At 37.7% G+C, this 11,728-nt stretch overlaps 3 protein-coding genes across 5 annotated transcripts; all 3 read left to right on the forward strand.

The window, feature by feature from the left end:
- Nucleotides 1-8: 8 nt before the first annotated feature.
- On the forward strand, nucleotides 9-2,463 carry LOC119981052. Its single transcript, XM_038824018.1, has 3 exons — nucleotides 9-175; nucleotides 778-1,120; nucleotides 2,239-2,463. Exons 1-3 carry the CDS (start codon nucleotides 27-29, stop codon nucleotides 2,302-2,304), a joined length of 558 nt encoding a protein of 185 aa, XP_038679946.1. The 5' UTR covers nucleotides 9-26; the 3' UTR covers nucleotides 2,305-2,463.
- A 683-nt stretch (nucleotides 2,464-3,146) lies between these two features.
- On the forward strand, nucleotides 3,147-8,513 carry LOC119981054. 3 transcript variants are annotated; one of them, XM_038824020.1, is made up of 3 exons: nucleotides 3,147-3,374; nucleotides 7,541-7,788; nucleotides 8,234-8,513. In XM_038824020.1, the coding sequence occupies exons 2-3, from the start codon at nucleotides 7,570-7,572 to the stop codon at nucleotides 8,345-8,347; spliced, it is 333 nt and encodes a 110-aa protein (XP_038679948.1). In that variant the 5' UTR covers nucleotides 3,147-3,374; nucleotides 7,541-7,569; the 3' UTR covers nucleotides 8,348-8,513. The 3 variants fall into 3 exon arrangements, with proteins under 3 accessions (XP_038679948.1, XP_038679947.1, XP_038679949.1); XM_038824019.1 differs by lacking the exon at nucleotides 3,147-3,374 and adding an exon at nucleotides 5,624-5,770; XM_038824021.1 differs by lacking the exon at nucleotides 3,147-3,374 and adding an exon at nucleotides 5,644-5,770 and having other exon boundaries at nucleotides 7,555-7,788.
- A 941-nt stretch (nucleotides 8,514-9,454) lies between these two features.
- LOC119980255 (salt stress-induced hydrophobic peptide ESI3) lies at nucleotides 9,455-10,104 on the forward strand. The gene is made up of 2 exons (XM_038822881.1): nucleotides 9,455-9,625; nucleotides 9,792-10,104. Exons 1-2 carry the CDS (start codon nucleotides 9,545-9,547, stop codon nucleotides 9,873-9,875), a joined length of 165 nt encoding a protein of 54 aa, XP_038678809.1. The 5' UTR covers nucleotides 9,455-9,544; the 3' UTR covers nucleotides 9,876-10,104.
- Nucleotides 10,105-11,728: the final 1,624 nt, after the last annotated feature.

The raw sequence follows: 11,728 nt of genomic DNA on the forward strand, positions 1-11,728 counted from the left end.
CTATCCAAATACTCGCTAGTGAAGAAATGGAGTCGTCGAAAGCGGTGAAGCTGAGGCCAATAGAGGCAACAGCGGAAAGCTTCGAAGATTACGGTCAGGTGATTGAGGCATCTCCGGACGGTGAAGAATTCGGTCCTCGGGATGCCCAATTAGACCTTAGCAGAGGAATTCCCAGGTCCGTAAGAACCAGAGAAGTTTCTGATTTTGCATAAAAAAATTTCTCATTTAGCTAGTGTTGCTTGTTAATGAATCTCATTTAAGCTTAATACGCTAGTATTATATGAAGAATTCTTTGAACAAAACAAAAAAACTGTTACTCTTTCCTGGGAAATGGCTGCTGAGGAATTTTCCCTTATTTTCCTGTCTCGTATTATCTTAAGCAATTCTATATACTTGTCTTATTCTTGATTGCTTCACTGAATATAAATCCTGGTGTCTCTTTAAGAAAAATCTATTTGTATAGCAGTCTTACTGCAACAAAGCCTGTCTGTATTGCAATTTTCTTTTTCTTTTTTCTTTTTATGTTCTAATATGCTATCTCTTTCTGCCAAGTCTCCAGTTCAGGGAAAAAATCTACCTGTATTGCAGTATATTTTATTAAAAGAAAATTGTTGTGGGTTGAGCCTCATAGAAGAAAAAATGATTTACCCATCCTTTTGTGTCCTTGAACGTGTTGGTTGTTTAGCAGAGAAGTATGGTGGTTCTTTATAAATGATACATTCTTTGATTTGAATTGTTATGAGGAGCTTGTGATGGCCAGTTCATACATACAAACAGGTTCTACATCATGCACCTTCAAGATCGCCCGCTCAAGTTTTCCGCCATCACGCATCATGCAAATGTGACACAGTGCCTTGGATCAACTGGTGGTCATGTCTGGTATCTTGGAGTTGCTAAACCATCCATTGTTGATTCAGGGGAAGTTCAAAATTACTCTTCTGGGGAGATTGTGCAGTCAAAATGTGGCCATTTCTATGAGTCTCCTGCCATTGATGATGTGCGTGTTTTCAGGATTTCCGGTCCCAAGTTCCTTAAGCTTAACCGTGGGACGTGGCATGCAGGGCCTTTATTTAAGGCAGATACGATGGACTTCTACAATTTAGAATTGAGTAATACCAATGTAAGTTCCTCCTTATCTCTCTGTCATGCATATAATAAGCTAGAATTTAAAGAACATCTGTTGCTTTTAAGTTTTAACTATCTATCCTGTTTTTGACTACATTCTACATTCGCTTGACCACAGATTGCTAGTGTAGATATGAAATAATGGTACATGATTCGAGCCTTAATGCAGTCTCTTTACTTTCTGGCAAACTCATAGCCGTGCATATAGTTGAGTTATACCTAGAAAATAGTCCCAAATAGTACTCAAAGCATAACAAAGGCTGCTAAAAAATTCAAAAAAGAAGGGAGAAATGGTTCGTGTTGAAGAAATATAGAGACTTGTTCAGACAGTCGTGCTGAACACGAGATTCTAATAACGTGATTCTAAAAAGAAGAGAGACGTTTGGTTTCAACTTCAGCATCATTAATATTCTAATAGCGTGATTCTTTTTTTCTTGGTGCAATTGATTCATTTATTTTTCTTGGTTTCATGAAGCAATTGTTATCCGATTATATCTGCTCTTTGCTCCAGCATCTCTTGGATGGATGGATGACTTGTGTGTTCATATTAGGAAATAAACACAGTTCATTAAGAGCCACTGAGATCAAACATCTGAAATCCCCCTTTCTGAGATCCCTACAAGGATGTCAAGGAATAACCCATCTAAGCTAATTGCAGTTGGATTAAATTCATTAGCTAAAATACATCTTGTTGGTCTCACTCAATTACGTGATAAAACTATGAAGATATAGTATAATATGTTCGTCTAGACACCTGAATACGACGGTTTGAACACGATACCGAGGCAAACCCTATGAGTCGTAAGCCCTTTTCATGTGCACTAATGTCAAACCTGAAAGTTGCTAACAGCAGGGGGGAAATTGAGCTTGTGGGTTTGGTTGGCTCTCTTAATTGATAATTCTTGAAGTAACTCTACTCCTTTTACATTTGTGCATTTAGTATGCTTGAGGAAGAGGAACTTTCCCATATTTTAAGGTCTGAACTCTGAAGTACTACTGACAATGCTTCTACAATACCTTGGCATAGCTTTCTCTGGGCATATGAATATAAGAATGTGCATGAGTTGTGGGATGTAATGTAATTGCGTATAACATGGTTTTCTTTCTGTATAGATGGTGGATCACACAACACATGATTTCATCAATGAAAATGGAGTTTTCTTCTCTATTGATGACTAGTACTGGAAAATGTCTTGCTCAATGTCCATGTGAGTTAAAGGTCTCTGTTTGACTATTCTAGCTTTATGGTTCTGTTTTACTTGTGTTCTCAAGACTTCTTTTCACTGTTAAGATACTATATTATATAAATACATCAATACACATTTAGATTTTTTTTTTCGAGGAATAAATCTATTAAAAACCTCAGTCCATGCATTGAGCTTCTTTGTTGTTTCCAGAATTTTGGGTTCCACAAGGACTATGATCCAGCACATCGTTACCAGGAACTCGGAACGTTCCGGGTCATGGTATGGAAATGGGATATGCCACTTGATTATTTGTGGTACGTTGGGGTAGGATCAATCAGTACATTAGTTGGGAGCATGGTATACCACTTGATTAATATGTGGTTCATTGGAAGTAGGATTAATTGGTACGCTAGTTGGGAATGTGATAGAGGTTCAAGAATTTCTGGGATCACTATTAAATATTAGACAAAATATTAAGTGTTAGGATGGAAAAAAAAAACAACAAATTGATCATTTTTTTCATACTGAAAACAAGAGACATTACAACGCACTTAGCTATTAGCTACTAGCTTCTTTGTTTGTTAAGAGTGTATACATTAATTTCATTATCACAATATTATTTAATTTTTTGTTTTGATCGTTGATTAATAACTCATATGAACACATTGTTGGGCCTCTGTTTCAAGCACAACAAAGAGCCAACCTCTAATGGGCTTGAACTTGTTCCACCATAATTTATTTCGGTAGTTAAAAGCCCAGTTTTATGGGCTTGCCCCGATTAGGGCTTATTATCTTCAGTCGACTTCTCATTAAGCTCATTCAAAAGTTGCGGGAAAAAAAAGAGTGAGGAAGGATATGCTCACTGGTGCGTACGTTCAAAGCCCCACTGTCTTCGATCGTCTCCCTAGCTAGAAGGTAAACTACTTTTTGGTTAAGGTGGATCGAACAACAATATGGCTTTCTGATCCAACAAGAGGGTGAATTGAATATACAGTCTTCAACTTTCATTCGCTTGTTGAGCATCAGCACCGCGTTCGAGGGATTGTTCGTCTCCTTCCTGTGGTACGTCTCTCTCTCTCTCTCTCTATTTTTCATGCTTGATACTGAATTATAACAGATCTATCTTATTTCTCCTGATCTATTTGGTTGCCGCATGCGGCATCACGAGATATACTTTCTCTCTCTATTTTTCTTTCCCCTTTCGTTAAGGTAGCAAGGGCGTCTCAGATCGCGTTCCCGAGCGTCCAGTGTACCCCGTTCCGGGACGTGTGTCCCAGTTCGGGTACGAGGGGTAGAATATTCCCGTTAACTATGATCAAGCCTCATTTCCTACTCAACTTTAAACTCTTTGGATCCATCTAGGTTTTGATTTGTTTTGTTTTTAAGTTTGTGAATGTGTTATGGAAGCAATCTATTCAAGAAAACAAACCTGTGTTCCTTAACAGAGAAAAATACACTGTTTACGTTTAGAATTTGGGAATGTTTTTCAATTTCTCAACTTAAAAACAATTTTGGAGGTTAATTTTGTAAAACTATTTTCAAGAGCAATATATTCTATCACTTGAAATCCCTCTGAGTCAACTTTGAAGATCTATACCCATTCCTCAATACAAGGGAACTATGCTGCTCAATACACAATAATCTAAACAACTCTCTTTTTCCAGATGATGCAGCGATAATGGAATTAAAATTGCAACATGTCTTTTAACATTCAATGGACAATGCCTGATATTTGTTGCCGCACAAATGGCATGGAGTAAGTCTTGGGGGAAAAGAGCTCGTGCTCGTGCTCATGCAGATCAGGAGCTTCCTAGCTTGTTCGTGAGCACATAAATTGGACACTCAGGGTAAGTGTAATTAGGACAAGCGTAAAACCGATTAGGGTCTCTTGTCTTAGAATCATCTTCATGGTACGTGAGCACTAGAGGATGTTCATCTTACTCATACTTGACTGTACGATGTTCATCTTACTCATACTTGACTGTACGTGATATTGTTGTTCATTGGACTATGGATGCACATCCATAGTCCATTGCGAATGGACATTGTTCTTTGTTGGTTATGATCTTTGCTGCTGCTGTAAGTATATTGTGACCAGCAAAGAACAATGTCCCTTGGTATTGAACTATGGATGCGCGACAATATCACGTACAATTAAGTATGAGTACGATGAACATTCTCTTGTCCTCACGTATCATGGAGAGATGATTCTAAGTATTGTAATAGTTGGTTTTACGCTTGTCCTAATTATTCTGAGTGTCCTATCTATGTGCACATTGGACATCAATTTTGAAACACACACAAGCTCAACAATGATATGCGAAGCCATGACACCGATTCAAGCAAGCTCGACAACAGAAAGTGATTGCGAGCGGACAGTGAAATTGGGATTTCGAGCACCCACGGCATAAAATTTATTCACAGCCATTTAGATGTATAACTTTCTTTTCACAGTAGATGAGATCTTGAGGGTGGATGTGATCTAAAGACACCAATTGAAGCACCTCCATATCTCTAGATTTAAAGATTTGGATATGAAAGAAGTTGATATATCTCTGCATGATCATCAGCCCCATAGTAATTGCCATCATTCGAAACCTTCTCTAATTTATCTATGATCTGCAGCGGAAAGCTGAATCAATGATTCAATGTAATCCAAATACAGACTCTTATACTCTAATGAAATTCTGATAATAATTTTCATTGAGAATTTGATAATTTCCATTCTCTAGGAAACCAGAAAAACGACACTGATTCGCTTTGAGAAGAGAAAATATAACGATAGTTTTGACATTTCTATTATTCAATTTCCTCTGTATTTTGCAAAATTAAGTACGAATACAGCAGAAGAATCAAAAATCATGATTTTGTTTCTCATCAACCAAACACAGGGAAGATGTTAAGTCCAGAAAAAATCACAACCAAACAGAGGGAAGATGTTTTAAGTCCAGAAAAAATGACAGAGGAATCGTACCTCCTGTCCTGTGCCGCTCGCGCGGCATATAATTCCGTTTCTACTTGATCAAGATCCGGGAGATCTGTAGTATCAGGTTACTAACGAGAAGGGTTCTTTGCAACCGTTGGATCGTAATATACAATCTCAGCCGTTTCGGGAGATCCGTAGTATCAGGTTACTAACCAACGAGAAGGGTTCTTTGCAACCGTTGGATCGTAATATACAATCTCAGCCGTTTCGGGAGATCCGTAGTATCAGGTAACTAACCAACGAGAAGGGTTCTTTGCAACCGTTGGATCGTAATATACAATCTCAGCCGTTTATTGAGTTCCGAGCCCACGCCCTTGAATTCAACAGCTTAAAACGCCCGACTCAAATTCGCTCGTCTCTTCTCTGCGGCTTCACCGTCTGCACCGCATCAGTCCTAGATTGAATGCCGTAAATTTTATCAAATTCTTCAACAACACAGAGACGCAAGTGTTTTCGGTTCTATCACTCCAAGGTGAGCCTGTTACTTTTTACCTGTTCTTCTGGGTCTTTTTTTTGGAATTGTGAAGCTATGCAGAGATGCTTGAAAGCTGTTTGACCATTTGTCTCAGTTGAATTTGAGAAATTGTGGTTTCCTTGAATTTCCTTTTTCTGGAGGAAATAGAGGGCAGTGTTCATGTTGGGATTCATGGAACTGATATGTATTTCCACCAAATTGTTCACAAAATGAAGAAAGGTCCCGTATTGAAGGAAGCATTGCATAGATAGCACAGAAGTTTCACCTTTTTGAAACTATTTAATGGACCCAATCTGATGGGAGTTATTCCTAAAATAGTACCCTGTAAGTAGGCAAAACCAGCATTCATCTGTCTTTGACAGAATTTTGAAATAGGGCCTCAGAGGTCATAGAAAGATAGACTTGGGAGCATAGGTAGGGAGTGAAAGCTAAGGTTCTGAGGGTAACCAAATCTAAGTTTGCCATGATTTGCTTTAAAGATCGTTTTTCCGCATTATCGTTTTACTTACTATGCAGAAATTTCTACTTGCTACTTGATGTCTTATATTATTTAAATTTATCATTTCAATATGAAACTGGATTGACAGGAGACATTATTAATGGGTTTTTTTGTTCCCAATTAGTCTAAAATGTTGAGCCCTGTGTCAGGAGCAATTTTTAATACAGTGTGACGATCATCCTATTTTTCTTTTGATGAGACAGTGTGTAATTTCATTAGAGAAAAGCTTTTAATGTAAACTAGAGGACAAGCGGGTATCATGTCCATAGATATCGAGAACTATACAACGATAGTGGTTAATAAGCAATCACCTTGAAATTGATTAGTATTTTAACAGCTTAATGATTACACCAAAGAAATCCTTCCCCTGATTTCCACTCAGAGTGTGGCTGACGTCCTGCTGTTGTGTAGTAGAGCGTTTGAGTGGTCTCTTGTATGTCAACTACCATCTTCGTTCGCGACTCCACACCCTCACATATTTAATCTCTGATAGTTTGTGAATTTGTACATTTTGTGACTTGTCGGAAAGAATTCATGGATCTGATCAACTTACCTGCTGGTTTGAGTGCAGTGCCTCTTTCGTGCAATATTTGTTTCAATATTTTCTCTGATTCTTGGATTAGTATTTAGCACATAATCTGGTGAAGTTTATCAGTTCTACCTTTCCTTGGACATGAAGTCTGATGAAGCTATGAGTCTCATTTTCAATTGAGAACAAATCGGCTGTGCTATGCTCCTACTAGCAGTTTAGGAAACATAGTAAGGGAGGCTGAGGATTTGTAGACACGTAGACATCTCGGGTGTATACAATAGACTTGCAAGTCACAATGCAGATGCCAAATGGGCTCCGACAACACATAAGGTCTTGAAGGAACAAACACAAGGACAACTGCAGATACACACACATAACACACAATGTGGAGGACACGCAATTTAGTTAACACACAAACACACACTCCGGATGGCATACACTGAACTTACAGTGGCATAGCTGAAAGCTAAAATGCTGTGGCATAGATTACTGCCTTGTCGATCTTGTGCAAATCTAATTTGTTGTGGTATTTGTCCAGTCATTTTCTGTACTTGTCAATGGTGAATTTTGCAAAACCATCTATATTTATTGTTGGGAAGTTGTTAAATCCTAAATGCTATGATTTTGGAATGTGGAGAGTATGCACTGAAACTTTTTTCATCTTTGACTTTCTTTGATAAAACACTATCATCATTTCAATTCTTTTAATTATGCACTGAGCTTACCACTTTGATAGGGAGTCAAAAATAGAAATTACCATTGGAGATGAGTTCGAAAGCACTGCAAGCTTGTATAGTGTATCGCCAACTTCTCAAAGCTGTCAGGAAACATGTGGGAAAAGAAAACTATAAAAAACATTTTGTCGAGTACGTAACACAAGAGTTCAAGAAGAATCACGACCTGTCAGATGTTGTGTCGATTCAACAGAAAATCAAGCTTGCACGGGATTACACTCTTCTCCTTAACAGTGTGCACCATCACAAGGTATTGCTCTCTTCGTTTCTTCAAGTTTGGTTTACCTTTGATCTATCTGCATTCTTATTTTTTATGGGATCTATCTGCTATTTGGAAGGGACTTTTGTTGTATTATGAAATGCCTTCATTATATCTATAATAGTAGATATTGGATAGTCAGAGGAGCTTGAAATTCATAGTTAGAAAATTGTTTTTTCCACCGAACTTCATTTAGTTCAGTGCCTACTATTGGAGTTTTGTTTTCACCACCATAGGGGAACATGACAGTGCTGGTGCCTGGTGCTTATATTTTTGTGAAATTTTTGTGCTGTTGCGCAATTTCTACATCTTTGTGTTGCTGTTATCAAAATCTTATTTGTTACCCTTCAGTTGTTTTATGTTTTTTTATGCAGAGAGATAAAGTTCAGTCTTTATATCCATGTTATGGAATCTTTACACGGTGACTATTTTGCAGGACTTGCTCTTCTCGTACAATATTGCAGTTGATAGATCAGATGAAATGAAAAGAGTACTTGGAAAATCTGCAGCAAGTGTGGGTCTTCGGCTTCCTGAGCCGTATCAGTCTTGACAATTGGTAGGTCTCATGCTCTTCATTCAACTCATTCCAGCAAATTCAATGTTTGTACTTCCAGTGTATTTTGGAAACTTGATTGGAGCAGACTTTGTAAGCGAATAGAGTATACTTTCATACTAGTTATGCTCTTGGAAATAAAGTAACAACTTCTTGTGGATTCTCCCTGATTGCCCATGTGAAATTATGTTGGTAGCAATTCATCTAATTTAGTATGCGACGTGCTTCTCATATAGCAAGGACAGGTTGTAATAACAACTCCATTACAGGATCATCTCGTTTTCTTATCTTGAAGCACATGAGTGTTAAGCAGAGTAAGGAAATCAAATTGTTGATGTTTACACTATCATAGTTGTTAAGACTAATATCCCATTAGATTAGCATAACTCAACCGAGTGGTATACAATCAAATGTTTAATCCTTCTTACACATTAAAGCGTCTAAAATTCAATGGTGACGGCTTGGAAGAACAAATTCGTGTAGGCTCGTGGCTCAGATCTCGAACAATATATGTTGATATGTCTAGTCTAACATGATATTGGAGTAAAAATTTGATACAATTGTACGCGGCCTCTATCTATATACACTTGGTTGGGTATGACAATGTCAAAATCTAATATTGGACCAAGCCGAGTGACTAGAGGTTAATATTGGGTCAGGTTCTGGGTGATTGGACTGAATCTGACCGACCTGATAATTTTTAAGAGGTGAGCCATGGCCCATTAATGTGTCTGAACTAGAACCTCTAACAATAGTCATGTACATGTCACATGTTGACTTGTAGTGTGTGTTAAGATTTTGCAGAACCCAATTATGATCATCATCTATTGTGTGCCAGAGAAGCCCATTCCATAAACCCAAAATTTCTCATCAATCACAGTTTGAGCCCAAGACATAAAGGACAAATAATATTTAGTTTTTTTTCCATGCGTATCATGTTATTTATCAATTTTGTCGTAACAGTCCAAATTGAAAACACGACAAAACTGGTATATCGTGGCACGTATACAACAGACTCCCACGTAGCACCCTCTGCCTCTCCTGTCCATGACACCTGCACTTAGTTCTTGTTTTTGTGGTGCCATTTATAGTTTGTTGCAGGCTTTTAAGGATCTCTCTTACTAAAATTAGAACAAGTTCCACCGAATCCACTGTGATCAATCCATCATCAAGAAGAAGAAGAGCAGATCTGAAATGGGTTCAGAGACTTTTCTAGAGGTGATACTGGCAATTCTCCTACCACCTGTTGGTGTCTTCCTGCGTTATGGCTGTGGGGTAACCACCATCATTTAACTACTTTTTTTTCATGTTTTTTTACCCATGTTTTTCTTTTAATGAGAGTGCATGCATATATGATTGTGTGTTATTTTTAACATGTGTGATATCTAATTTGGTTTTTGTGTTTTTCTTATGGTGTGTTTTATCATTGTTGAAAATGCAGGTGGAGTTCTGGATAGCTTTGTTGCTGACAATATTGGGGTATATACCTGGAATCATTTATGCAATTTATGTATTGGTGGGATAGTACTAAGATACCCTGATACCAGATCTGTGATGTTTGCAGTATCTCTGTACTTTTTTTTTTTTTTTTTTTTTTATATTTGCCTCTTGTATTGTTGTTGTAATCTGGAGTCTAAGGTTTTGTTTGTTTGTTTGTTGTTTATCCCAAGTAATCAGTTTTCTTCCTCTGCAACCATTTCTCATGAATCCGTTTCAAATATGAGTGGTACATTCATTGGTACAATAGATCTATATTTTTCTCTGTTAAAAGAATGGTAAAGATGAGTCCAAAGATGGTGGATTACAGGATGAGAGCAGACTATTGAGTGTGAAGCAGATTAGCAGAGAGGTGATAGCATTAGCATTGCCAGAATTAGACAAGTCTGGCCCATCAGTGTTTGGGGCCTTAGCCTGCTTTATATATATGGAAAGACAGGTCCAGTAATTGAGGAATGTGGGCTTTTAGCCCACTTACAATTACATTGGAAAAAGTAAGGCACATGTTCAAAAAAAAAAAGTAATTATGAAAATGAATTTTAAAAAATTAGCAAAATGATTTTATTTTATCAGGAAAATCTGCTATCATTACTCAATGGATGTTGAACAACAACGAGAGCATTGGATCCATTGAACAACAACTGAGCATTGGCAGATAAACGAGGATTAGTCTACTCTCAATCCCAGCTCAGCTAGTGAAGAGGGTGATGGGCCGGGCCTAGTACGGCCACAAACGAGCTGGGATGTTCCGGGCTGTGACGGGCCTGACACGCAAAACCAATTGAAAGCACGCACGTCACGCCTTAAATCAGTTAATAGCCGCTTTCGACTAAAGAATGCGACTTAAATCAGTTATTAGTTTTTGAAAAGAAAGAATTTCATTAAGAAGAACAGGCAAACAATCCTCAGCGGTTTGACGCTTTCGACAGAGTGGGATTTTCTCTCTTTCTCGATCTGCTTCTCTCTCGACGGCGATCTGGTTAGGTGTTTTTATTCTTCTTAAAATTCTTGAATCTAATATCTATTTTGCAAACGATGCCTAATTTGGTTGAATTTGATTTTAGACGCGCGAAGGGGAAGAACTCTCTCTCTCTCTGTGGATCTACTTCCCTCTCCTCGGTGATCTGGTCTTAAAATTCTTGTATCTTTTTCATTCTAATTGTTTTGTAGAACTGCTTCTTGGTCGGTTTGAATTAGATATTCGGCAAACAAACGAGGATGAGAAAACTGCTCTCTCTCGGATTTGATTCTCCATCCTCGGTGATTTCGTTAGGGTTCTTTATTTCCTTATATTTCTTAAATTCCTTCTCTCTTTTTTCGTTCTAATTTTTTTGGTTTAATTTGCTGCTTAAGTGGTTGAATTTGATGTTAGGCGCTCAAAAGAGAATGAAAAAACTCCTCTCCCATCGGTGATCTGGTTAGGGTTTAGATTTCCTTAATTCTCCTGAAAATTTCGACGCTTAATCTGTTGAAAACAGGGCTCATGGGATGCAGTTTTGAGATTCATGATCGGGTGAAGAAGATCCATGGCAAACAGGTTAGGGTTTTAGATATATGTTTAATAGATATTGTGTCTATGAATTTATAGCAGATTTTTTCCTGGAATTGAACTTCTTCTAGGTTTAATTATATGCTGTTGGTACAGTAGTGGAAATTTGGGCATAAAATCGTTGTGTTTATAGTTGGTTTAAGTTTTTTGTGTGAGAGAAAAGCGAGAATGATTTGGTAACTAGCTGATATTGTTTGGGATTGGTTACTTACTTTTGTTCAGGGCTCTTTAGGTTTTTATATCCAATTATTACTTTTTTCAAAGGCATGAAGCATTGAAGTGAATCTGGGCCCATTGGCCAATTAATGATCGAGCGGTCCAAGCATATGAAA

The sequence above is a fragment of the Tripterygium wilfordii genome, chromosome 16 (assembly GCF_013401445.1).
Source record: "Tripterygium wilfordii isolate XIE 37 chromosome 16, ASM1340144v1, whole genome shotgun sequence".
NCBI classification, from domain to species: Eukaryota; Viridiplantae; Streptophyta; class Magnoliopsida; order Celastrales; family Celastraceae; genus Tripterygium; species Tripterygium wilfordii.